The 27,986-nt window shown below is 43.4% G+C and overlaps 1 protein-coding gene across 1 annotated transcript; it reads right to left on the bottom strand.

Annotated features, from left to right (window-relative positions):
• Positions 1-10: 10 nt before the first annotated feature.
• KPNA1 (karyopherin subunit alpha 1) lies at positions 11-27,800 on the bottom strand. The gene is made up of 14 exons (XM_081176790.1): positions 27,680-27,800; positions 14,385-14,518; positions 13,168-13,275; positions 11,963-12,062; positions 10,596-10,690; positions 8,998-9,129; positions 8,073-8,161; positions 7,199-7,298; positions 6,716-6,879; positions 6,311-6,389; positions 5,087-5,212; positions 4,409-4,536; positions 3,704-3,882; positions 11-2,951 (listed from the first exon to the last, which is right to left on the bottom strand). Exons 2-14 carry the CDS (start codon positions 14,511-14,513, stop codon positions 2,764-2,766), a joined length of 1,617 nt encoding a protein of 538 aa, XP_081032916.1. The 5' UTR covers positions 14,514-14,518; positions 27,680-27,800; the 3' UTR covers positions 11-2,763.
• Between the last annotated feature and the right edge of the window lie 186 nt (positions 27,801-27,986).

Here is a 27,986-nt window from a genome sequence, read left to right as displayed (position 1 = left end):
CAGCACTCCATTTCACTTCTATGTATTTATGGTTTAATTCACTCCTTTAAAGAGAGAATTCATTATTTCCTAGCGGGAACACCAATGCACCACGTTCTCACTAGCTTGGGAGAAAAACCTTCGGTGTGAGAAAGATATAGGATGTGTGTAAATATACATATATACATACACATTAGCACACACATTGGAGGAGTGTGCTTGTGCATATATACTCTAGGTAAGCACACACATATACACACTGTCAGTGTTTGTGCATGTGAGACATTTCTGCACCACATGCACCCTTCACTGAAATTGGCTTACAAAATATGCAGCTTGCTGCCCCTCCCCGAAAAACTATCAATTAAAGTACATGATTTGAAACAAATCTTATAGAAATGACATGTCATCAGTAATTTACACTTTAAAAAACTCAGCCACAAAAAAAATCTGGAAGCTGAAACAAGATTGCTATTCATCAGTGCTGCTACCACCCTTAAAGAAACATGGTTTACTATGGGATATAAAGGCAACATTGAGGTTGTTATAAAGATTAGCCACCTAATTTAAAGAACAAACCAACCAGACGGTACTTCATTTTTTGCCCACAAGACACCCCATGAAACTACTCTTCTCACACCTCGCTTACCTTTCTTGTACATTGTTTGCTTCCTGTTCACTGCGGATTCTTTCTCCCATCTGCAGTTTTGGTGCCTTTCCTCCCTTTTTAAACATCAGTCCAGTCAATCCTGCTGGATTTGGTTACATGATGATCCCACCAGGCCAAATCAGAGAGAGGCCACAGATTGCTTCTCTCATCGTAGGGGGCCAACTTTTTTTGCCTAGTTTTAAATTTCCCCCGGAACAATAACCAAAATGGGAAATAAGTTTATTGCAAAACACATGCCCCCCCCCCACATCTCAGCCCAGCCCTAATTTTAAAGTTACAAACAACTGAAGTTGAAATGGTAACCTAAAGATGCTTCTTCATAAAGCAGCACAAAACTAAAGGAAGTTAACTTAAGAGGGTGGAGGCTGATGAAGAATGGAGAGAACGGGCCGCTGCGAGAGCTCCCATCCTAAAAGCACAGACATAGATACAAAGTGTTCAGGAGAAGGGTCAGTCACAGAGAAGAACACTGATGAGACCATACCTCCTAATAGGTTGACAAAGTAGGTTTCGTTGCAGGCGATGTCAGTTTTCTTCCGTTAATTATAACATGAAGAATCTTGTCAAACCAATTCTGACAACAGAATTTATTATGTATTCACAATGTTTGTAATGGAAGGTCAAGTCCTGGAAAGTCAAACTGACTCAAGGTGCCGCCCGGTCAGGGAACAGGGTGCAAGCGTCCCGCAAGATCCATGCATTCACAAGAGAGTGAACAACACTGCTGATCATGGCTGATGCCAAGTTAAATTAAGACTATGCTGTCGGAGTCGGCTGGCCTTGGACTAGGTGAAGCGGTTCAAAACAATTGGCGTTCATATCCAATGTCTTCAGTCCGAGCGTATCGGAGAGCCACCATCTTGGTGCTAGTCAAGAGAGCATTCTACGGACACACGGAGACGGCACGACGACACCCCTGGTTGTTGCAGGAAGCTGACGTGATGGCGTTTGGCCAGAGATCAGCTGTACTAAGGATTAAATGAGCGGTGTCAGTCAAGAATATTAGATGATTTCAGAACTTAGGTTTCATTAGTCATAAGAGTGTTCTATGTGCCTTTAAGTGAAGTTTATAGAATCCAGGTTCCCCTTCCTGGCCTGACTTAGAAGCTACAGTCCACGTAAGCGGAGGTGGCCCAGGGAGCCAGTTATCTTCTTTGCTTCAATATTTTAGCATATCAAGAATTTACAACAGAATGTGATTTACAGACAGCCCTGTTCAACCAAGACGTTTACAAAAACTCAAGCGTGGATTTCTCAGCAGGAACCATGTTAATGAGGACCACTTTCAAAACTTGAAAGAGATTTCAGTCTGAATGTAGAGGGAGCCAATTGATGCTGTGGCAGATGGACAGGAACAGTTCCTCCATCCCTGACAGGATTTCGGACATCTTCAAAAGAGCCCTGGCTGCCCCACGGGAGGTACAGAGAGATGGGCTCCGTTCCTCATGCAGACAGAAGAGAACAAACCCCATACAGTCGAAATGGCAGCATAGGAATCCTGCCTGCTGTCAACTGTTCATTGTTCCAAGAACCTGGAGCAGCTCATTCACTGGCGGCTGTAAGTGCAGGGAACAGAGAGCTCCTTCCTGTATCTCTGTGTATCATATATGTATATAGGTAGCATACATACATATATATAGATTAACAGAAGCCCAAGCTGCCACACACAGAACCACCACCATTCAAAATTCTGTGTGAGCCTCAAATGAGACGGGCACTCAAGGACTGCCTGGAAAGGAAGAGTCTCTCGAATCCTCTTTGTCGATAGCAAGAACACTGCAACACACACACAGACACACAAAGGAAACTCCACCCTTGTTTTAGAATCTAGGATTACACCACTTTAGTGTGTACTTCATTGGGGAAAACTGACATCTTTGCAGAAGTGCCCAAGCTCTGGAGAGATGGGCACAGCAGCTAGGGTAAGCCCTTACCGAAGTGGCATCCTACAACAAAGAGCCAAATGTTTTCCAGTTGTGTTTGTAAGGAAGCGTGTGTGCAAAGCAAGCAAATGAGCTCACACAGGTTTATGGAAAACAGGACCACTCTGTGGGCAACTCAGAGCTCTACAATAGGGCTGGATGGGCAAGTGCAACGCAGTGCACAGGAGCGCCTCACAGCTGGAAACCTTCCATGGGAGCCTCGCACTGCTGGAAGATGTACTGCTGCTGGCCAAGATCGACTTGGGGGGCGATGCTGCTGTCTTCCTCCTCCGTCCCAAAGTAGTGCTCAATCAGATCAAAGGCCTTCTGGTAGATTTCTTGGTTCTCGTGACTCTGCAGGAATTCAATCTTATCCAGGCCTGCAAGAAAAATACACAGAGCCCCTCAGTTCTTGAACATGAAGGTACACCTGAAGTGCTTCATCTTTGTCAACGATGGAGAACCTCTGGCTCTCCAGATATTGGTGGATTCCCCATCACCCCATATCATTTGCCATGCTGGTTGGGGCTGACGGTAGCTAGAGTCCCCAAACATCTGGATGGCCAGGTGGACACCTGGATAGCTCAGCATGTTGCTGAGAAGGGGTTGGGGCAAAGACGGAGCGAGATACACAGACCAGGCTATCTGAGCTGTAGCTTCAATTAAAAACCAGGAGACTCCACTGAGACCCCACAAAGATTCTAAAGGCAGAAGTTTCCATTGCTACTGGAGCTATCCCATCCCACAACTGCCTCTTCATTACTTCAGACTTTGCAGGTGCTGCTTAGGTAATGATGTGGTATAGAAATATTAAAATGCGCCTCCCCCCCGACACCGAAAGAGTACAATTTTGCTTGGAAAGTCTTCCATTTACTTTGAGGTCATAATGAACCATGAGAAATGAGGCAAAAGCTGGATAGTCTAATACAGATGTTGCCCACCTGTTCAGGGAAGTTTTTAATGTATGATATTTTAGTGTTTTTTTTGGTTTCTATGGAAGCCGCCCAGAGTGGCTGGGGAAACCCAGCCAGATGGGCAGGGTACAAATAATAAATTATTATTATTATTATTATTATTATTATTATTATTATTATTATTATTATTATTATTATTATTATTATTATCCCCTTACCGTAGGCTTCCTCAATGAGTGCACAGTATGGGTTAATGCCAGTTCCACTTCGCCTGGCTTCTTGTTCGCCCAGTCTCAGGATGTTTTCCAGCCCATTAAGAGCCACCTGCACAATCTTCGAGTCCATTACCGTCAGGAGGTCACAGAGTGGTTTGATGCAGCCAAGTTCTACCAGGTACCTGAAAACCACAATGGAGTGAGAATCAAGACAACTAGAGGATTCGGTCTGGCAAAGTGGCAGCACCACTTCTGGCACCTTGGTTAAGTCACCGTCAAAAGCACAAACAGCTTTGAAAGGTATGATGGAAATGGCTTGAGCCAAGAGGTGCTGGTTGTATGTTAGGAAGTGTTCTTGAGAGAAAGGAAGAGCGTTCCGTTCACCCATGTGCAGTGGGTAACACTCAGTGGTATGAAGAATCTGGGCAGTTCTTCTAGAAAGTGAAGCCTTAGAAGAGGCTGGCCAAAATAGGGTAGACTGGAGTGGGGAAATCTCCAGATATTGCTGGACTACTACTGCATAAACTCTGGCCATTAACTATGCTGACCAGAGGTTCCTCAGAGATATGAGAAAACATGTGCAAATAGAGCAGGCATCTTTTGGTCAAGGGGGATGAGGAGGGCAGAAGAAAAGAGAAACTTGGCAGCACCAGCTCTCAGCACAAGCCTTCCACCGTGAAGATCTTTGGAAACCTTGCTGGCACTTACTTGATCTGCTCAGCAGAGCCACCAGATGTTGCATTAGTAATAGCCCAAGCTGCTTCTTTTCTTGTCCGAAACTCGGCAGTTTGCAATATACTTATCAGGGCTGGGAAAATGTTGGCATCTATGACAGTCTGAAAAATAAACAAGGTCTTAATAGCAGATTTAAAAATCGGGATTATTTGCTTCAACACAGTAATATGACACAGAGTGCTACAATGAGGGGGGAAAGTATTTGATCCCCTGCTAAATTTATCTGAGAACACAGCCGGTTACGTCTCGTGTGTTTATTGAGGATGCTTTACGTGACCATAGGTTTGCTTGTTGTTTAGACCAAATAACCGGCTTGAGTCCAGCAGAAAGGGGGATGGCGCAGGTTACTCTAATCATGGAAATCCGGATTCAACAGTGGTTTTTGTTTGCTTGTTTTGTTTTGTATTCAACAGTATTGAGCATCCATCTCCAACTGGTCTAATATTTTGTGGTGGGAGGAGTAGAGTTATTCTCCTGTTCTCCTGACATTTTCCAGTTCTGATCTTGAATTTATAAAAGTCTGCTGAAAATGCCAAACGAGATACAAGCAAGAGCGTGCAATATTCTGCCAAAGTCTGCATGGACAGCAATAGATCTAAGAATCTGATTTTGTGTTGGCAAGTGAACCTCTGAGCCAGCCAGCTTCATTACCTGAATCTGCGCTCTGTTTCCAGCTGTGATGTTTGATATTGTCCAACATGCTTCCTTTTTTATTGATTCTTTAGGACTGCTAAGCAAGTGTAGTAAACTCTGCAGAGCCGAACAATTCAGTATTACCTGGGAAAGGGAAAGAAAGAGATTGATTTTAGACTGCATCCAAAAGATGGATCTAAAAAATCCATGCACACTTACCTTAAGCAAACATGAGGAAGGCATAATAAAGAGATTTTCCCCCCTTATCTAAAATCAAAAGAATATGCTGAGAAAAAGTAGAAAGCTCAAGGAAGTAAAGGGGAGAGTAAGATAGCAGTAGGTCTGCCTGAAGATAAAATCAAGTGGGAAGAAACGAAAAGAACGAAAGAGGCAGAAAAGGCAACATAAAGGCCTTTTCCATGCACAGAAAGTACTGTCAATGACAGGAGCAGATACTGAGCAGGGCATGAGAGTTTGAAGAACTTGACGGAGAAGACAGGTGCACTCAAAACCTTTCTCGTCTCAGATTTAGTAGAAAGTATGCTGTCACTGATGAGGAGGCAGATATTCTAAGTAATGTAATTATTAATGATGTTAAAGACTGCATAGGTAGGCATTTTCATGTTAACGAATCTAAGGTCAGGCTCAAAAAAGTGGAGTTTGCATATAATTGGCTCTGACTTCAAATGTTTTGAGAAGCATGATACTAAAGAATGCCACGAGCGATTATGTATGTCTCAAAGATTTAGCCGTATCCTAGAGAGTTGGAACTAGTAAGCACAGGCATCAGTATTTCAAGGAGAGTGCAGGCCAAGGACACCAGGAGTAAGGCCAATGTGGCTTTCTGAACACAGGATTTCAAGGCACAAAACCTCAAGGGGGTTAAAGGGGGGGAAAGGGTTGAATCCAATGAAGTCATTGCATGGGCAGAAAGAGTTCTATTTGCACAATAGAACTTCTCCTCCAACCCCCGTGCCTGCTCCAGAGTGTTGGGAGAACCCCCAGGAAAGATTTGGAGGGGAATGTGTGGGGTGCACAGAGGGTGGAGAGGAAGGAAAAGTTCCATTGTATGAGCAGAAGTTGTTCTGCTTGTGCAACATTTTCATTGGATATAACCCACAATACATGTTCAACTCTATGAAGCCTCTTAAGGCTGAGGACTGAAAGAAAGAGATTTACTTCTATTCAGTTACTGTGAAATCTGGAATCAGTAAATGTTGTTGCCGTGAGCAGTGTTTATACCTGGGTCTGGATATCATCCCCCGTAACAATGTTCCCAACGGCTCGCAAAGCAGGAGATACCACTTTGTAGTCGTTATGCCTAGAAAAGGGGGAAAAAGAAAGGCTTCAGTTTAACAGAGTCAAATGTTATTTGTTTCACAGTCACGTCTTCAACTGTTGTGTCTTGCTGCCAGGATGCAAGGCCACTGTGTTCTATTTATTCCTTTGTTTCTTTAAGTAATAGGGACATAATAACCACTGTTCCTGCAATGTGGTTCAAAACAGGTGGCCCCCAAATAATGTATTTACACCTGCACTTTCAGCAAAAAGTAAAAGCCAAGGCCAGCCTGACATGACGGCAAGTAAAAGGACAACATTTAATAGACTTGCTTGATTAAATAAATTTGCTTGATCTCAAGTCCTTACATCAGGAGTTCCACAAGTCTCCTACATACTCCTGCATCAATCACAGCCTGGATTTTATCATTGGGTCCATCAGACAAGTATGAGAGGGCCCAACACGCGTCTGCCAGGACATCTGTGTCGTTGACAAATAGCAGCCATGACAGCACGCTCAGACAGGGGGAGACCTACAAAGGAACGAGAGGGGTGAAAAATCAATGGACTAAGCATGCCTGTCATCACAATTACTACTGTGCGCAGATCTTTTTCAACAAAGGACCCAAACCAGTGTTTCTCAAACTTGGTCCCCCAGCTGTGGTTGGACTATAACTCCCATCATCCCATCTGGAAGCATACATGACAGCAAGCAATTTTTTTTTTAAACGAGATGAGAACTTTGTTTCCTTAAAAGCCTCCAGATATTTAAGAAGGCTGCTCCAGAAAGGAATGTTGTGAACTCCTTTTCTTATCCACAAAAGGCAATGCTTTTCAGACTTTATTTCCTACCTTAGCAAAGTCTGGGGGAGGATTCTTTCCTCTGCAAAGATTAGAGAGTGCCCACACGGCATTCCGAGTCATGGTGAGACGATTCTGTTTGGAAAGCAATCTGAAAATACAAAAAAAGGGAAAAAGTATTGCAACAGAAAGCTTATGAGAAGAAGAGGACACTGAACACAAACTACCGGGTATCTGCTTTCTAACTTGAAATCATGCTTATAAAAGAAAACCCTGTTAAATTCCCATAGTTACAGTGGCACCTTGATTTCTGTTTTGAGTTTTGAGTTTTCAAACGTTTTGGAACTCAAACGGTCTTCCGGAATGGATTATGTTCAAAAACCGAGGTACTACTGTATTTTTTATTCCCCAGAAGTTCAGGAGGAAATGTCATGCTTTCACAGAATGACATGGGGGGGGGGAAAGAGTAAAACTTGCTGCTAATGAGGGAAGATATGGAGGTCGGTGTAAGAAATGCAAGTATAGCAACACCTCCTATGCTCACAATCCTATGTTTACTCAGAAGTAAGTCCCTAAAATTCAGTTGGGCTTACTCCTATGTTAGTGGAATTAGAATTCCAGCCTAAGCTTACCTTTTGCTTGTAGGGCTGGCCAAATGATGAAATATTTTCTCCTCTCTATGCATCCTTCCCAACAGACTACATTAAAGCAATAAATATAAACTACAAAGTTATCTAGGTAGAGTCAGACAATAAGTGTCTCTAATGGTTTGCACATTACACCAAATTCTTCTGTGCTAATACTGTAGTGCTCATCTGCATGAGCACATGCATACAGACACAGACACACACAAAACCACTCCGGTCAGGGTTGTTCTATTAAGCACTGCTGGCAAATAAACCTGAACACCATCTAGAAAACTTACTGCAATAGAGGGGGTAAGATGTTGCAGTCCAGCACGTAATCTCTACACATAGTACTGTCCCCAGCAATATTGCCGAGGGCCCAAACAGCCTGAGAAAGAAGACAGGATACTGTTAGATCAACTTTTCTGAGAGTGCAACCCTCCCTTGTCCTGTATCTCAGCACCAATAATTGTCTTAACGTCATATTCATATATGAGCCAGCCTGACTGCTCCCACCTATCAGTATTGAGCCAAGTCACAGCTTGCTAGATAAGTTGAGTTGTTTGAACATGAGGCAATAGGAATCAATGAGGTTCTAAAGAGTTACTGTTTCCCCTTATTTATGTATTTAAACAGTTTATATACTAGAATCAGAAGTATGCACCCACCAAAAATTACACCCAGAAACACATAATACCAACACACTGCCTTCTGCTCAGCTCCCCCTTCCCTTGGGATCCATGAAAATCAGTTAAGGAATGGAGGCATTATTTTAACCCCACAGGGATGAAAGCCAGGCCCTCCACACGCCTCCCCTGATCCATGCTGATCAGCCAGGAGGGCTGATCTGAATTCCCCAAGATGCTGCTCTAGGCAGAGAGGTTTGCACCTCCCCTCCTGCTGCGCTGGGATCAGAAGGATGAGCACACAAACACAGATCAGCTGGGAAGTGGCAAGCAATTTTCTTCCTGATTGCAGTGCACGTGGAAAAACTCAGAATACACCCAGGATTTTGTGAAGAGGATGAAAAGAACCCATCCCTGTTGCCCGGATTAAGTCCATGGGCCAAAGGTTCTGCATCTCGCCAGTTAAGACTTTTGTTTGCCATCTTTTTAAACCAGATGAGCGTCAGCAGCTGGACTTGAATCTAGCAATAGGAGGAAACTCAGTGGCGTGCGCTATATGCAGCAGCCTCTATGCTATCTTGCCTTTAGAGACACTAACCTGCTCTTGCACATCTTCAAATTCTGAGCTGAGGAGCTCTATGAAGATAGGAACAGCTCCTGCTTGGATCACAATCCGAGTCTGAAGGGAATTTCCGGAGGCAATGTTAGTCAGCACCCAGGCAGCTTCAAACTGGAACAGGAGAGAGAGAGAGGAAGCCATTCTTCAGCAGCGGTTTGTCTACGACACGATGTTTGAACCAGAAATCTGCACTAATTTGGGGTAGTTGCCATGCCATGCACTTGGTCAGAGGTGGCAACAAGCACAAGCCATCTAGCAGACACTTTAATCAGCTTTTCTCCCACTAACATCCTGCTCATCTGCTTTCTATGTAATACACAATTCTGCAAATAATATTGCATTATCAGACAGATATGCTGCAATTAGCATTCATTAAAAAGTGTGTGCAGAAGAAAAGTGTATGCCTCTAACAGGAAGGCTACTGTGAGAACAGAATGCTGGACTAGTGGCCTATGTTCTTAATACAGGGTGTATAGGTAGCAGCAGAGTCAAATGTGTACCTATTTTTCTCCTGATATCACAAACTGAAGAGCTTTGTTGGGACATAATTTGAAGGGATCATATCCCAAATTGCTTCAACATAAAAAATAATAATTCCCTGGACTTTTTTTAAAAAAGGTTAACTAAATGCAAAGAAACATGACAGCTAACCTTGAAGACACTTAAATTTACTTTCACTGGGCACATTGTATAAAGGCAACTCAAACTGATGTAAAATGATGGCTAAGAGAGACATGGAATTTGATTCTTGCCTCTTTCATGAGCTCACTGTTTAAGCCTTAGGCAAGTCACTCTCAGCCATTTGTAATATCATCACCACTCCCTCTAACTGTGACCTCAAGGTAGAGAGTGCCAACAGAAATGGGCAAAACTGGATCCACTCAGAAACGAGAGGGAGGTATTAGCACAGACCGGGAAACTCCTGAAGTTCACAGACGTACAAAAAGCTCTTTTAAAAAATACAAACCTAGGGCAAAAAACCCCACTGTGTAACAACCCAATGAAGGCAAAGTGTGGCCGGTAGCCAAAGAATGTTGGATTTTTTTTTGTGGGGGGGGGGGGGAGCAAAAAGTCTTGCACAGAGGAAACAGGTCCCTGAGCAGATGTTATTATTCCCACTTGTTCACTCCAACTCTGAGACAACTTGGAGCCCAAAGAGAGCACCCCCCCCCTTAAAAAGAAACAAAAAACAGCCCAGTGAGGGCAGGGCATGCTCAGTGGCCCGCGGGAGCCCCAGGAGTGTCCACCGGAAAAGAAAAATGGAAAACCAGGAGTTGGGAGAAGGAGTGAATTGACTTTCTTGACCTTCATACAGTCAAAAATATCATGGAAGGCGGCACTGCTGGCACTCTGACCTATAAAGGCTGAAGATAAGTCTATAGCAGGCCATCTTCTCCTCGATGGAATTTCAAGGATATTTTCTAATTAACTCCCAAGGTTAAATCGAATGAGTCCTTTAGGATAGGCAGCTTTTATTGCAAGAGCCCACAGGCCTTTACTTAAGAAAATCCCACCTCTTTTTTTTACTTTAATTATCAAAGTCTATTCTATAAAATTGAGGAACAGAACACACATACCTGTAAAGTGCAGTTTTCTTTCCGTTTGAGGAACTCTACAAACCTGGGCACCACTCCTGGTGTACTGATGACCTCGTCTATAGGAGGATTCGGTTCTATTGAAAGCACAAAGATACCAGAGTAGGTTTTTCCACCCTTTTAAGTGAAGCTATGTGCTTACACAAGAAACAGATAATATCAGTTGTCCAAGGCATTCAGTTTATTACTTTACATGCAATCTTCTACACCCTCCATTCTTATACTTGGGTCTTTCATGCCTGCAATGTGACATTTCCCATTTAGAAACAGGTAACAGCCATTTATTGTTTTATTAATTTAACTGATACCCTAGGACCTGTCCCATAAGAACTGCTGCCCCACTTAAGTGTTCCAAAGCCACAGGTCCCAAAGTTTAATGACAAGATTAGGTAAAGGTAAAGAACCCCTGGACGGTTAAGCCCAGTGAAAGGCGACTATGGGGTTGTGGCGCTCATCTTGCTTTCAGGCCGAGGGAGCCAGCCTTTGTCCACAGACAGCTTCCCGGGTCATGACGAAACTGCTTCTGGCACAATGGAACACCGTGACGGAAACCAGAGCACGGAAACGCCGTTTACCTTCCTGTCGAAGCAGTACCTATTTATTTACTTGCACTGGCATGTTTTCAAACTGCTAGGTTAGCAGGAGCTGGGACGGAGCAATGGGAGCTCACACGGTCGCAGGGATTTGAACCGCCGACCTTCTGATTGGCAAGCCCAATGGGCTCAATGAAACCACAGCGCCACCTGCTGCCTAATGACAAGATTAGAAGCACCTCTATCCCTAAAACCCTTACATAACAAAGGAGAACTGGGGAATGAGGTTGTAGCACAGGCACTGCCTGTCTAACATCAGTTTTGAGTGGCTCCACCATAACATCCCTCTTCTAATAACATCCTGGATCCAAGACTGCACAGGGAGAGGAGGGCAGCTGCTCAGTGGCTGCAGTCTCCATGCTGAAGTCAGCAGGAAGGCAGTGGCGGGTTGATTATTTGTATATAACCCCACCTATTCCACCTTTGCGCACACTGATGCCCAAACAATGAACAAGACAAAATATGACATAAAACACAAAAGGGTACATAAAACAAGCAGGTAAACAACAACAACACAGAATAAAATAGCCAACTGCCAATAGTCGAAGCAGTTCCAGCTCTCCCAACCATGCCCTGGCTCCACTCGTCCCCCTGACCCCAGCGCTTGCGGGGTATTGGCTGGTTGTGAATGCAACTGGTGAGGAAAGGACAAACAGGGGATTCAGGGGGTTACAGAAAAGTTAGTGGCAATCATGTATATTGGGATACAAACAGGAACAGAAGCTGAGCTTTTTCATAACTACCTCTAGCACTCACCTTTTGAGAGTAGTTTTCGGAATTTCTGGGTAGCTGAGAGCTGCTGTTCTGGACTATTGGAGAAAATCATCTCAGTCATATCAGATGTGATCACTGCACTCTGCAATGACAAAGGAAAAATATTGTTACTTTTGCCTCAAATTTAAGGGCAAATACTTCTCAATGTGTTACTATAAAGAAGAAATGCAATGAAGGCAACTGCAAGTGCAAATGCAGAAGGGAGTAAGAGTATGTAAAATATAATTTCCTGTCTAAAATCCAGCCAGAAAAGTTCCTTCTCAAAACTACCACTGAAAATAGGAGCAGGAGATAGTGTGGCAGTGGCAAAAGGTTAAAGCAGCTCCCCCCATGGCGAGGTCCTGATTTGATCCCCCCCACATCAGCTATTTAACAAAAACCACCTTTGTAATCCCTAATTATGTCATATACCTAACCCAGTTCCAAATTTATCAAAGGTATCTATGTATTCACATTGCAAAGTAAGAAACTGAGTCTGGCTGGCACTAAAAAGCCCTAAGAACTGACTTTTTGCATCGTTATTAATTTTTTTTCATACCCACTGGTCTGCAAACTGCTTGAAGGAAGTGGAAAAGAGGTATATAATTAAGATAGCACCATTTGTTACTGGACGGGCTGAACAATCCAAATACCCCTTACTCCAGACCAGGGGCTAGAATGAGTGGAAGTGACTGTCAGCCCTGCTTTCCTGGCTAAGCTGGCCTCCCAAGAGTCACCAGTGCTGACCTCCTGCTTCTGCCTGCCAAATATGCCAGGAGGACACTGGCAGGATCCCTGCCAACAGGGGTGAACAGAGAGCCCTGAAACGTTGGATCCTAAGCTGGTTCCAATGCCATCATGTGATGGCGTGGTGCCCAACCTGGGCCTGAAAACTGCAAAAGATTCACTTTCTACCCTGGCCCTCATGAGCAATAAGGCTGTGTATGTGGCAATGGCCCCAGTGCTCTGCAAAGTCCCACAGGCAGGGGCAAAGTCTAGATTGCTCCCTTAACAAGACTTTTACAGGGCACTTTCAGTGGCAGAGTGCAGCAACTGCTGCAAAATATACACAAGTTAGGCATGTCCAAGTGATCGTAGATGAACCGCTTTCCAGGGAAGTGTGTTTTGAGATTGCAGCCTTAGAAATCACAGCTGGCACTATTGGAAAAGCAAACTGAATGGAGTTGTCAAGTCTTTGCTCCACTTACAGAAGTCATTTCCATGTTATTCATTTGGGTTTCATGGAAGCCGCCATCTGACATAACTTCCTCTTCCGCTTCTTCATCAGCTGTAGCAACATTTCTGCGTTTAAACAACTGGAGAGAGATATGCAGAGAAATTACAGAGTTACAACTAACACTGTTTATACACTGAGAGAATATAACCAAAGATAATGATTTATTAAACACTATATAGAAATCATAAAGTGGGGCCACAGATCAGCGAATTCCTGGTCTCCCATGTCCTAATCTGACACACTACATCACACAATGTCAGAGTAAAACACTCTTGTGGGGAAGGTCCACACATCATCTTCTTTCAGCTGTGGCGAGTTAGGCTGCAAAATAAGGCTGTAGTAGATGCTGTTTTGCCAACCACACAGCGTTCAGCATGGTATGAATTCAGAGAAATCATAGTTTAGACGCTCTTGTGCTAAGATAATAGTGAGGAAAGGAGAGCTGGCGCCCAAAATATCGCTGGCTTGAGGAGCGGAAATGACGACACACTGGGAGATCTTTATGTACATCCAAGGAAGACAGCTTCCATCAGCCTCTGTGTTTCGTCTCTGTTGGAGCTGCTAGACTGGTCTGACAGGGCAGCCTCCTTTGGGATGGTCTTACTGCAGCAGAATCAGTCAGTTCATCAATGAGCCCATGCAGGTTCCACAGTGGCCTTGCCATGCTCAGTCTATACAGAAATGTGTGAAACAAGGCACAGAGGCAGGAGGCAGGGAGTATAAACACGAGAATCCTGAAGGCTACATCAGAGGCAGAAGCAAGGTGGTGGCTGGTGTCCAAGAATAAATCAAAGCAAGACTTGATGAAACTTGCTGTTTAAATTTATTATTAATTGATGTCATTACTTTCTATAGTTGTTTTATGATTACAAAGTAATGCTGTATGCTTAAGTAGGGTATGTTTTATCCAGGGAAACACGTGCTTTTTATTCAAACGTAGGTTTATCAAGCTAAATGTTGTCCAATCACAAAAATAACAGCAGGTTTGAATTCCTCGCACACAAAAACGTATTTTTAAGACCCCTCACTGAATAAATTTGCCAAAGTAAATTTGCAAAAATTATGTTTCACGCTCTAAAATGTTATGCCCTACTCCCCCGCCCATCCAAAGTTGGGTGACACCCAAGCCAAGAGATCCTGCAATTGAATATGGGATTTCTCATTTTCACTGCCTATGGAGGAGCGTACCTGCTCCTCTCGTTTCTGCTTCCGTAGCTGGAGGCCTTCTTCCTCCCGCCGGCGGCGCATTTCATCTGGATTCAGAGACTTGTTTTTATAGCTCTTCAGTCGGAAGTTCTCTTTTCCTGAAGTTGTCATGATTTCTAAACAGCAATGTAATTAGAAAGAAAGTATGGGTCAAAGGAGCATTTTCTGTTCTGTTCTTTTGTTCAGTTGAATTTTTTATTGACTTTAGCAATGCCCATAGATTTCTTTCCAACCCTACAAGAGGTATAACATGTTAAAGGCAGGTATCAAGAGAGTAACTCTACCCCTAGCTCAGCAAATTTACTTGGCTAAGACGAACAGCAGATTAAAATAATAATTCTGATGAAGATATAATCTCAAAGTGTGGTGTCAAACATACAGGGATAAAGGCAGAATATCTGCACTTGGGTCAATTCTTCTGCGGAACTCTTTATTAAGCCCCCTTAAGTACCCCAACAGTGTTTTTAGGGAATTTCCTAATTCCTGGCCAGAGTAACCTCAAAGAGGTAAAAATTTAATATTCTTCCTGCAACATTTATTTGAATAAGTATGGTAGAGGGAAGGTTGGAAAAAGTGTTTGTTCCTATGCAAGTGCTTCCAAGCGTTTGAAGGTAGCAAGCAGTGGAGAAAAACAACTTTATAGCTTTTGTAGGAGCAAGAGTGAATATAGATGTCAGATTAAGTGTCAGTTCTGGCTCCCCTTGAAGCCCACGTGGCTTCAGCAGAAAGTCTTTGCTCTACTGGCATAGAACCTATCCCCAAATAACAAACAAGACAGCAAAAATTCTGTGCAGTATTTTAGCTCATATTTGCCCTGATTTGTGTAGTCACTTAAGTCCAGTACTTCTGGTCCCACTGATTTAATAGCCCTGGTTGAAATTATTTTTACACCCAGTTATGACCAAACATGAGACATGTAAATGGAATTAAGTTAAACTGAGATCATGTTATTGTGATTAAGATGGCAGATTAACAGTGTTAGGCTTTTCCCACATCATGAATTTCATTTATAGAGGGTTCTTGTAAGTCACTCCTACCACCACTCACAGAGCACTATGACCCAGACATGGAGAGCAGTCAATCAGCTGCAAAGGAAGGAGGCAGATCTTGCCTTTCCTGGCAATCATCTCTTTTCGACTCCACCCCTGCCTGCCCCAATGCGCACTGCAATGCATCATTCCATTCTCAGAGGAACATGCTCTGCAGGCAGCAAGGGGGAAATTTCATTTCCAGGAGAAGCAGACGCCAGTTTCAAATGAGAGCTAAATATTCTCACTGTTGCAATATTCATCGACCCTTACTTACACACACACACACACACACACACACACACACACACAGTTTGTGGCATCAAGGGAACGGAACACACAAGGTATGTGTGTGAACTTTGTGTTACAAGGAACAAAAAGCATACCACCCATTTAGATCAGCCACATGGTTTGCTTTCTGTAGACCTAAACAACCTCAATAGTGTGTGCAACACTATAGGGACTCTTTCTCCAATTAAGGGCCTTTGACTCATGGGAAAAGTCAACGGGAGCTGCTTTCAATGGAGGGCAGTGCTTGCACCATTCCAGGACTAAATACTGCTTCCTTTCTCTGTGCCACCCCACTCCTCTCCCCCCCACACTCTGGGTGGTACTCTTTTACTCAAGGGTAGACCCAGTTAAATTAATTAGCCACGTTCATTTGTTTAAATGGCTCTACGCTGAGTAGGACTTAGTTGATGCCATACCATCTCTGCATGAGGCATGAATCAGGGTCCCAAGAAACCTGGTTAAGGATTACACATGGCTTGCATCCCACAGGTAACTAGGTAATGTGAGAGTCAACCCTTATTTATATATAAATTGAAGGTATTATCAAAGAATTATATAAAACCAAAAAGCAGAGGCAGAAATAAATCACACACTTTAAAAATTCCATAAAGCTCCAAGCTGCACTTAATATGAAAGCAACACGAGTTACAACTGTGTCACAAGTTGTCCATGTGTTATTGTGGTGTGCAAAAGTCCTTCATCCACATCTAAGGGGCTCAGCTTTGGAGACAAGTCATTTTGAGATAGCTCAAAAGATACAAACATGCTGGACTCAAATGTGTTCTGATCCATCATGGATGCAGCTGCTCTTATCCTCCCCTTCACCATGCAAACCCAGTTGAAAAAATCTCTAGATGTCAGGCTATGTGGCATGTGGTACCCTCAGCTGAAGCAGGAGGGTACAAAAGGGAAGATGTACTGTACATTCCAATGCTTTCCCTACATACCCGTTCCATAAAATGGCAATGTTACATTTGCTGCTATATCTCTTAGTTGAACAGACTGAGACATTATCAAGTTCAAGAGAAACATGCTCAAAGAATTGCCAGGGAAGTCTAAAATCATCATAAATAGTTTCACAAATAAGATTTAAAAAATGCAAGGAGATTTAAAATAAGGAAACTAAAAGGGAGAGTCAGAAGGGTAAAATATGTTCAGAAAATCTAGAGGTTGTCTTAAACATTATCTTAGGAGTTGATTATATAGCCAAGTCTAAGATGATACCAACATGTTTCAATAGCACCACTAGGGAAACTCTTGTTTTTAAAGGCAAGAATGCTTCCTTTAAAAATGCAGAAGTCTTGTCCAAATGGGAATTTAAAAAGAAAAGCAGAGACTCTGGAAAAACCAATATAAACTGATAAGGCACAGGAGGAATTTGTGCAAGTTGCTATAAAGCTGGTAAGAACAGATAATAAACTTTTCTCAAAATAACTCAGAAGGAGGCTAGCAAGAGTGAAAAGGAACATTAAGTGACAAAGGAACCGAACTATTACTGAAGGAGGACAAAGAAATGAAGTGAATTCACTGCAGAATATATTGGGACAGATTCTCACACCTGAATCACTGGTCAGAAGCAGTGAATCTTCTCAAACAGAGGTGATAAAGGATGTGCTTCAGAACTAATTGACAAGAAAGGAAAGGAAAAGAAGATCTAATTGACAACTGCAATTAGTTCTGGTAGTGCCTGCATCGTTCTGGTAGTGCCTGAATACAAGACCACCTGGGAATTCTACATACACCCATCACATTGAGTTCCATGAAGGGAGAAATGGGAGATATAAATATACCTATACAGTCAAAGCAGACAAACTACATGAATTTAGCGGAAGCTGTCCTGTTTGTTTATATTTAATAAATTTCTATACCACCTTTCATCTGAGGGTCACAAGGCAGTTTACAATATAAAAACAGAAATACACAACATAGTAACAAACAAAAGGAATAACGCCCCCTCCTATTATTCCTTCTCTCAGAAGAGAAAAAAGAGCAATCATTAATAAGGGGTATTCTTATTATTATCCCCCCCCAGCGCACAACAATCAATCAGCTTTTCATAGCTGCTGTGAATGGTGAGTCTTCATTGGGTTCCTTGGCAGGGGCTTCCCCAAGGCTTCTTCTTCCTATTTTTTCCCCAGTCCTTCAGCAAAATTCGGATTCCTCTGAACCTGCTGAAACCTTTCCCCTTGTGTGTGGATGGTACCATTTTGCTTACATAAGGACCAGCATCAAGAGAACAGTTTGGTATTACAGTAGTACCTCGGGTTAAGTACTTAATTCGTTCCGGAGGTCCGTTCTTAACCTGAAACTGTTCTTAACCTGAAGCACCACTTTAGCTAATGGGGCCTCGTGTTGCTGCCGCGCCGCCGGAGCACAATTTCTGTTCTCATCCTGACGCAAAGTTCTTAACCCAAGGTACTATTTCTGGGTTAGCGGAGTCTGTAATCTGAAGCGTATGTAACCTGAAGTGTATGTAACCTGAGGTACCACTATAGAACATAGAAGCAGGACCTCGCAACAAAATGCCATAGCGTATTAACACTGAATATAGTGTAGAGAGCTGCTATAAGCTACCCTGCCTCAGCACAGTTCTCCATCCCTTGATAGGTGTATAACCGTGAGCTACACTGCAGGGTTTTGGGGTCCTGCTCTCCAAGCCTAAGCTGCAGCGTGGGGGGGGGGAGGCAATGGATAACACTGCAGCACAGCTTTAAATTACTATTTCAGCTTCAGCCCAAACTTCAATAAGGGGTTTAATAACGTCTGGACAACACTGCAGCATTGCTGCAAAGCCTGAGCTGCAGTATTCAGTGTGAGCTACACGGCAGGTCTATCACGAGCCACTCTCTTCTAGCAACAGCCCTTGCAATTTGGGGAGAATGGATTGCATCTCCTTTGAATTTTGCATTGGCATTAGCGGCCATTTTTAAAGCATGTTTCACACCAAGAATCTGGAAACAGTAAGAACTCCCCCCACCCCTGAGCGTGTGTGTGCTGCTGGTGGACACATGCGATCCATCCCAGCTACTTTACAATCTTGGATTTCTCCACTGATGTATATGGGCAGCTCTCCTCAAAAGCAGCTTCTCAGTGTGAACCTGGAAGGGACTCATCCAGACACTTCTTTATTTATTCCCTTTGTATCTATCTATGTTCCTGTCCTCCTGCCCCAGTTGCACTGCTCCATTCCCTACGCCCAGCCTGCTAGCAGTTTCCCCCTCTTAGCCTTCTGCGACTCTGAGTTATTACAGGCTGCTTTGGAGGGTGGTGTGTGTCTCCCCCATTATGGTTTCTGCCCTCCCTCCAGATATTCTTGAGCTTCTGCATATCTTGGGGTTACCCTGAGTCTCCGGACACCACTCACTGGGTACCACAGTTTTGGCTCTATAGGCAAAAAAATAAATAAAAATCAAACGCTTATTAGAAGCAAAGACGACAATGGTCAGTTTTTACATTCATGGAAACAAGCCATCTTGTTTCCCAAGTCCCTGTGTTGGAGCATGTGCCATCCAACTTTAATAAATGAATTGGTGTCCGGGGGGGGGGGCGGGCGGGCAATAAGAACTTTACTAATTATTCAGGATGATCAAAAGCCCAGCAGCCATTGAGAAGAACATCACAACCATCTTCCAAGCTGGGTGAATGAGCAACAAAATGTCAGCTTAAATCCAATGTAAGTTTACAAAGTAATGCAAACTAGGGCAAAAAAAAATTATTTCACATATAACCTGATGCAACAGGGGTCAAAATTGGTTGTTACTACCAAGGAAAGAAATGTTATGGTCTTAGTGGACAACTTAGTGATCAAGAGCAGGGACTGTTTTGGGGAGACGGGGACACATTCAGTTGTTGACAGCCAGGGTGGATTTGATTTAGATTAAATCGATTTAAATCACTAGTCAGTAAGACTTTATTTAAATCATTTTTTTACAGAAAGAGTCATTCTTGCTGGTATAATCTTAATATTTACAACCAGATTAAAGTTTCATTTTTGGAATAATAAATTTTCAGAGTAGTTTTTACAGTTATATCAAAAATTACTGATTTGGTTATACTATTAGAAATACATAGACAAATAACTATGAAATTATTGTGAGGTTTAATGTTAACTGTTTATATTTGGACAACTTTTCTGCTGTACTTTACTGGAAGGAGAAAAATAATCATTTCCTTAATAACAATGTGAAAATTTATTTAACTAAAACAGTAACATTATATCATATGTATCCATGTTTGTTAACTGATGTGGTTAAATGATTTTTTTTATTAAAAAAAACCCTTAGACTGAGTTTTAGCACACATGAAAAACTTAAAACAAATCCTTATTTCCTGATGAATAGCCTTTGGACTATAATGCAACTTAAATAGAAAACTATCTTTAGAAAGATTTTTCCTCCAAAAGCATTTTATTTTAAAAATCCAATTAAAAAAAATCAAACTGATTTAAATAAAAAAATTCCATTGTTTTAAAATAATTGATTTTTATCCACCCTGTTGACAGCTGCTTTTACACCCTACAAAACCCCAAAGCAGGACCAAAGTCTTGGGATCAGTCCACTGCACTTGGGTCCATTTCAGATAAGGCCTGCTTCACTTTGAAGGAGGCTGAAATACCGCTATAGCTGCCTCCTTTGGTTTGATACTCAGCTTCACTGAAAGTGGATGCAGAGCCTTGCTATGTTTCTGTTAATGCATATGACAAACGCATTAGCTTTCACAACAGCCACATCACACTGCTAGCTCATGTTCACTTTGCGATCAACTAAGATACCTAGATCCTTTTCACATGCGCCCACCACTTTTGCCCCTAAATGCAAGACATTTGTCTCTGTTGAATTTCACAGTGTTGGCTTTGGCCCAGTATTCCAATCTGTCAAGACCCTTGAGTCTGTCTTCTATGGTGTCAGTTATCTTTCCAAGCTTTGTGTCATCTGCAAATGGGATAAACATCCCCTCAATGCCCTCACCCTAGACCCTAGATAAAAATGTTCAACAGCACAAAAGCAAGAACAGAGTCGTGCTTATAAGCACTTGCTGGGTACAGCTGTGGAGCCACCTAACAGTAGTATCATCCAGCTCACATTTTATCATCTTGTCAGCAAGCGTACCATGGGAAACTGTTAAATCCTTTGCTGAAATAATGATAATGCTATGCCCAAAACGTTTCCATGGTCTACCAAATTAGTAACTGTCAAAAAAGGAGATGAAGTTGGTCTGACATGACTTGCTTGATAAACCCTGCTGGCTCCTAGAAATCAATGCATTCTTTTATCAATGCTCACAAACTTAATAAGCTATAACAGAAATTTGCCCAGGAACAATGTCAAGCTGACCGATCTTCAGTTTCCCAGCCTAGCTCTTTCCTCACTTTCTGAAGACAGGGGCACTTGTCTGTCTCCAACCTTCTGGCACCTCAACTGCCCACCATGAATCCTCAAAATTTACAGTGGCTCTGAAATAATGTCCAAAAAATTCTTTTGGCAGTCTTGTAATTACATCTAGCCTTTGAGACTTGAACTAGGAATCTGTTAATCATCCCCTTACCTATATTGGGCTGCAAATTCTCCCTCCTGTTGCGAATTACACTTGCAGGCATGTATGGGGGTCTATTAGGATGGTCCACCCCAGGGACCAATGGATCCTAAGGGGTTTTTTGGGGAGGGGGTGCTTTTGTGGATATGACTGCTGCTCCTGCCAAATTTCTGGCTGATCTGTGAAATACCAAAATGACCTGAATAATTAACACAATTGGTTCCATGTGTCCTCCTCTCCTGTTTAACAGAGCCAAGGATGTTCCATGGTACATACCTGAGCTGAGGGCAATGAAGCAAGCTGGGAGATAACCAGAACACAAGTGGAGGAAAGCTCAAGAAGAATCCAATCCAACACTAGTATAAACTCAGTATTAAGCCACCGAGGGTAAGGAAAAGGTGTGGTTTTTCACCAGCTCCATTGCCCCTCAGTGTAACCCAGCAGTGGGGGGGGGGGGAATAATTTCCTATGTTCATTCATAATAATGAATGGATGCCAACTGCAAATACAGTACAACACATTAGGCAATAATTGGCAGCTTCAAACTTTTTAGCTTCATTTACTAAATAAAAGAAAAATAAACATGCTAATTAGATAACTCTCTAGGGTATCAGAAAATGTTGCGATGCAAACTGAAAAATTAGAGTAATTTGCATAGGGATATTTTCCCAGGAAATGTCTCAAGAAAATGCACTTCACTACTGAAATTCATTTCAGACAAGATAAAACACACTATGAATATGAAATTTCTTTGTTTCAAATACTGGTGTTTAACCTGCTCTGGACTAAAAGGAAATTCCATGCCTGCATGATGTGACAATGGTCTCTTGCTTTGATTGTGTTTCTTAAAAGTATTAGACTAATTCATGGTCTAGCAGTGGCTATCAGCTAGAGTAATTAAATTGAATTATTGTGCTCAGAGGGATGGTACTGGAAAGTACTTGTTTTCATGCCCTCTTGTGAGCTTCCAGTAGCACCCAACAGGCTATTTTTTCAGAGGCTTGATGGGCTGCTGGCAGCATCCAGCAATGATCAGAATGGCTCTGTGGGTACAGGATGAGACCCTTAATCTCAGGGTCATGGGTTTGAGCCCCACACTTGGCAAACGATTCCTGCACTGAAGTGGGTTGGACTAGATGACCCTTGTGGTCCCTTCCAACACTACAATTCTATTATATTTCATGCTGTTGCTAGGAAGACTTGCATGTGTGAATAACTTAAGTTATCCACAAAACAAAGACACATACACACACACACACACACACACACGACAATGTTTTAAATGATCCCTGATCTAATTGAGATGCAGCGATAAGCTACTGGCAATATTCATCCACCAGTGTTGTGCAAATTCATGGCCAGCAACTTCTTTTCTGCTCTGCAATGGCCTTGTGAAGCTAAGACATGCTGGGTGTTATGGCTACGCTCATGGGATAACTCAGGAATAAGTGCACTTAGTTCATATACAGCACTACAAACAAACTATAGACAGTCTTCAAATCAGAAATCCATTACTTGCTTTCATCATACTTATTTTGAAGCTTTTGCTTAAAATTCACTGAAAAAGGCCAGTAGCTACTTTAAATATTTAGGAAAATATTTTTTAATGTACAAACCGAGGTTCAAATTCAATCACAAATTGTAGACCCTGAACATTCCTTCTTCAGTGTCACTGAGTTAAAGCAAAATGATTGTTTGTGCACTGTTTTGGTGGACTCAACACAGTTAAGAAACTGAAAGCACTTTTCTAAAAAGCCCCCAAACAATTGGTTGTTCCTTTGTATTGAGATCTTATTCGTGATTAAGAGCTCCCACATTTTGCAGGTGAACTTATGCACTATTATCTTTAAGTTAGCTAAATTTTAGCAGTAACAATATAATTCAATTCCCTTCTAATTTCTGCCTCAGTTTGTGTCTGAACACCCTAACAGAATGTGTGGGTCAATTGGTATAAAACAGCTAGTGATCCCATTAATACATTGGAATATACATGCCTGATATCATTTAGCCTTTGGACACAGCTATCAAAGATTTGTCTAATCCTACCAGTAGTGGTCCGACACATTTCTGATTTATATTATGACTGGGATATACTGTACCACCTTGCTATATAATCCCGATAAAAAGAGATTTACCTAAAGTTGTTTGAGGAAGAAACCTTTGGATCTATGTACCTCTACCTCAATTTGTGTTTCTATGTCCTGAAACAATCAAACTACAGTGGTGCCCCGCAAGACAAAATTAATTCGTTCCGCAAGTTTTGTCGTCTAGCGAATTTTTCGTCTTGCGAATCACGAAATCCCATAGGAATGCATTGAAAATCAATTAATGCGTTCCTATGGTCAAAAAAAGTCCAAACAAAGCCAAATTTGGTACAACAACAGTTTATTAACTGCTCTTTAAAGTCGCACATACTGTAAAGAGCAGTTCAAAAATTGAAGGGAAAATAAATTAACTTTATAAACAAAACATGTCTTTGTTTTTAGACAAAGGAAACAAAGTCGCGAGACGTTTTCGTCTTGCGAAGCAAGCCCATAGGGAAATTCGTCTTGCGAGGCAAATCGAAAACGGAAAAACCTTTCGTCTAGCGAGTTTTTTGTCTTGCGAGGCATTCGTCTTGCGAGGTACCACTGTACATAGGATGGTGTGGGACCCTAACAGGTTATATGACCAAGATAGTTCTTTTCAATTGGCTAAATTGTTTGTCAAGAAGTGTGCAAACTCAGTAAGGCTCTACAGACATTAGCCAAGTGATGTATATACTGATAACATATTTTAATTTAATCTTGACCTCCCTCTTTAAAAGATGCCCGTTCCATCAGTTTTTTAAAACCTTGCAACTATTTCCCTCCAATAATTTAAAGAATTTACAAACCAAACAGGTCTAAAATAGGCTTATCCTAAAAAGGTGAAAACTGGTAAGATTCCAGAATTTTATACTAGCTACCTCAGTCAGATTGTCAAGGCTTAGACCATGTAAGCATAGCTTGAATTGTTTGGCACCTACTTTTGTGCTTCTTTTCCAGAGAAAACCCATCACTCTATAGAGAACAATTTGTTAGAGCATTACTCCTGTACAGCCTCCCCCCCCTTTATGTGGAAGACCATCAGGATATAAAATATGTGGCACTCATATCCTGAGCTTTTCTTCACCCTCACTAATAGCTTCTGCCAGTCACTCAATGATTCATTGTAACTACTGCTTAGGGAATAAATATATAAATTTGGACAAAATACTAATTTTCCCTGGTTGCACCCTCATCAACTATGACACATTTGGCTTTCCGCAGTCTGTCATATCCTTTTAAACTGAGCACATCAATATAATATGTTTAATCAAGTCCCTATACAATTACAACCCCAAAATGTTTTTAAGTAGTTACCATTCCTTCCCATTTGTATTGGAAATGTGATATTAACAATTCAGTTCTATGTCTACTTTATGTTTTTATTATTTTGCTCTGTAAGATATGCTTTTAATGTAGTAAACCACCCTGGGATTTTTTGGTAGAGGACAGTATATAAATTGAATAAATAATAATAATACTCAGCCCCCATAGACTTAAATGGGACTTACTTCCAGGTAAGGCCTCCTGAACCTCCCTTTAAATATGTACTGCCAGCATCTCAGCCTTTGGACAGTGCACTTTTAACACCTGAACCTTAATTACATTGTGAAGTTACCCTCTGATGTGCTAGCAAAGAAGATTGTGGGTTTGTCACAAGAATACTACCGTCTGCAAACAAAAGGATTTTCTGGTTTATCTGCCCCATTTTGGGGCTGCTGTATTATTGACTCCTCCCCTACGGCTTGTGCCTAAGGTTCCACTGTCAATGCAAAAAATAAATATAAAAATGTAGAGGAGATACCCCTGACCTATCCTAAAGTCACAAGATCTATGGTTCGATCCCTTCCCATGACACTAGATAAGGGGACGGAGGAGGGTACTGGAAAAGGGTGTGTCTCCACTACCAATTAGAAACTAGGGCAAATATACCCAAAATAAGAAAAGGAAAATGGAGTCTTAACTCTTCCAACTTGAAATGCACAGGTTCAATCCCCAAATCAAAGGGCTTCACTAACACAGCCCCTCTGCCTTGGACAGAGCCCACTAGCCTGACAGTATGAAAGCTCCCCGTACGGATCCTGAGAAGTTCGGGAGACTGTCTGAAGAGCTCAGCAGAAGCAAGTCACGGTTTTCTTACAGGAGATCCTCTCCCTTTACAACCTAAAGGATTTCCATGCAGTAGGGGTGCTGGGAAAGGGCCTTTGCCCCGTTCCCCCAGAAGCCCTAAAGAGAGACACTGGCCACCAGTCGCAGAAAAGCATCACTAATGTCTTGATCATCACTATTATTTATTTAATCTGTATCCCACCCCTCACCCAAAGATCTCAAGGCGGTTCACTAAAGAAAAAAACCCCACAATAAAATAAAACACCTAATAAAAAAACAGTAACAAACCAAATCTGGGATAGCTCAGTTGAGGCAGAGAATGAGGCTCTTAATCTCAGGGATTTGCGGATTTGAGCAGAATCTTCCTAATTATTGTGCTCAGAGGAATGGTACCGGAAAGTACTTTTTTAAGAGATGGCCATAATTTTCATGGCCTCTTGTGAGCTTCCAGAAGCATCCACCTGGCTATTTCTTCAGAGGCTTGATGGGCTGCTGGCCGGATCCAGCAATGATCAGACTGGCTCAGTGGGTACAGGATGAGACTCTTAATCTCAGGGTCCTGAGTCTGAGCCCCACACTGGGCCAAAGATTCCTGCCTTGGAGGGGGTTGGACTAGATGACCCTTGTGCGGTCCCTTTCCCCACCCTACCATTCTAAGAAGCCCCACATTTATGAAGGGCTGGGTAGACCAATGGTCAGACCTGGCAGCTTCAAAAAAGCATCTCCGGGCGAGCGCTTCCAAAAGACCCTCGCGGCCCAAGCAAGGGCAATGTACCCAGCCCCAAAGACCCCGCAAAATGGGGCGAAGTGGAAGCAGCAGCTCCCTGTGACACTTGCCCTGCCTGCCTGCCTGCCTGGCCCCGCGCCCTTTCCCACAGCCACTTCTGACACGCATCTCCCCACCGCTGTCAAACATACACGCCCCTTTCAGAAGACCCTCGGGGTTGACGACCCGCGTCTCCCATCAAAAAAGACCCTTTGCTTTGACAGGCAGGCAGGCAGGCAAGGCGTACGTACACACACACACACACACACACACACACACTTTGCATGGCAAAGTATTGGATCCATGTTTTTTAAAGTCCAGACTGTACTGTAGGCGTGCCTTCCAGGTGTGATTTGACACTGGATTTGTTGGTTATTTTTTTAAAAAGTGGAGGATCCACGAGGATCCATGTAGATCTGCCTTTAACCCAGACTCTCATATACACACACACACACACACACACACACAAATATATATATATATATATATATATATATATATATATATATGCTTTCGTAGATTTTCACGGGTACAGGAATGCAGGTTTTGGTGTCTTCGGGTGTCTTCCCGTGTAAGAGTTGGGGTGTCTAGGCGACGTTTCGACGAGGTCTCACTCGTCATCTTCAGGCTGGTGCTTTCGGCTTCTTGTTACTGGAACAGAGCTTCCAAAAGACCCTCGCGGCCCAAGCAAGGGCAACGTACCCAGCCCCAAAGACCCCGCAAAATGGGGCGAAGTGGAAGCAGCAGCTCCCTGTGACGCTTGCCCTGCCTGCCTGCCTGCCTGGCCCCGCGCCCTTTCCCACAGCCATATATATATGTGTGTGTTCCCACATATATATGTGTGTGTGTGTGTGTGTGTGTGTACGCCTTGCCTGTCTGTCAAATCGAAAGGCCTTGACGGGTGTGTGTGTGTGTGTATATATATATATGGGGGGGGGGGAAGGGGCCACACGAGGGTGACATATACACGCCCCGCGCCCTTTCCCACAGCCACTTCCGACCCGCGTCTCCCTACTGCTGTCAAACACACACGCCCCTTTCAGAAGACCCTGGGGGTTGACGACCCGCGTCTCCCGTCAAAAAAGGCCCCTCGCTTCGACAGGCAAGGCGTGCATATACATATACATATACATACATATGTGTGTGTGTGTCCGCCTTGCCTGCCTGTGGAAGCGAAGGGCCTTTTTTGACGGGGTGTGTGTGTGTGTGTGGGAAAAGGGGCCACACGAGGGTGACATATACACGCCCCGCGCCCATTCCCACAGCCACTTCCGACACGCGTCTCCCCCCTCCCCCGCTGTCAAGCACACGCGCCCCTTTCAGAGGCCCCTGGGGGTTGACGCCCCCGCCCCCCAACAGGCCCCTCAGAATGGCGCCTCCCCTCAGAAAAGGCCCTCATAGATATATATATATATACACGCCGCCGCCCCCCGCTCCCCCTCCTTCCCCCCCCCCGCGGGTCTCGGCGGACCCCCTCCCGGGTACCTGCCAGTGGGGCGGCCCGGCGGCCCCGCGTCGTCGCCCTCCCGCTCCCGCTGCTGCCTGGGCCCGAGGCGCGCGCGCGCCGGCGCCTCTCCCTCCTCTGCGCCGCGAAGCCGGCTGCGAAAGGCCGACCCTGCGCACGCGCCCAGCGCGCCCTTTGGCGCAGCTTCCGGCGGAGGATCCTCCGCCCCGCCTCTTCCGCCGACGCCGACGCTCTCCTTCTGCGCTGGGTTATAGCTCTATGGTCCCGTCGCGGCCTCGGAGACCCGGAAGTGGCGCTCTAGGGATGCGGAGGCGGCGGCTGCTGCTC

The sequence above is a fragment of the Podarcis bocagei genome, assembly GCF_964188305.1.
Source record: "Podarcis bocagei genome assembly, chromosome: 17".
NCBI classification, from domain to species: domain Eukaryota; kingdom Metazoa; phylum Chordata; class Lepidosauria; order Squamata; family Lacertidae; genus Podarcis; species Podarcis bocagei.
The sequence above is the reverse complement of the archived record's forward strand: the minus strand, read 5'-3'. Positions and strand labels throughout refer to the sequence as shown.

Excerpts from the sequence above, each read along its gene's own strand:
- KPNA1 (XM_081176790.1), bottom strand. The coding sequence starts at position 14,513 with ATGACAACTTCAGGAAAAGAGAACTTCCGACTGAAGAGCTATAAAAAC. Across the intron at positions 3,883-4,408 it reads GGCTCTGCTGAGCAGATCAA|GTACCTGGTAGAACTTGGCT; the intron begins GTAAGTGCCAGC and ends TGTGGTTTTCAG. Across the intron at positions 2,952-3,703 it reads ACTCATTGAGGAAGCCTACG|GCCTGGATAAGATTGAATTC; the intron begins GTAAGGGGATAA and ends TTTTTCTTGCAG.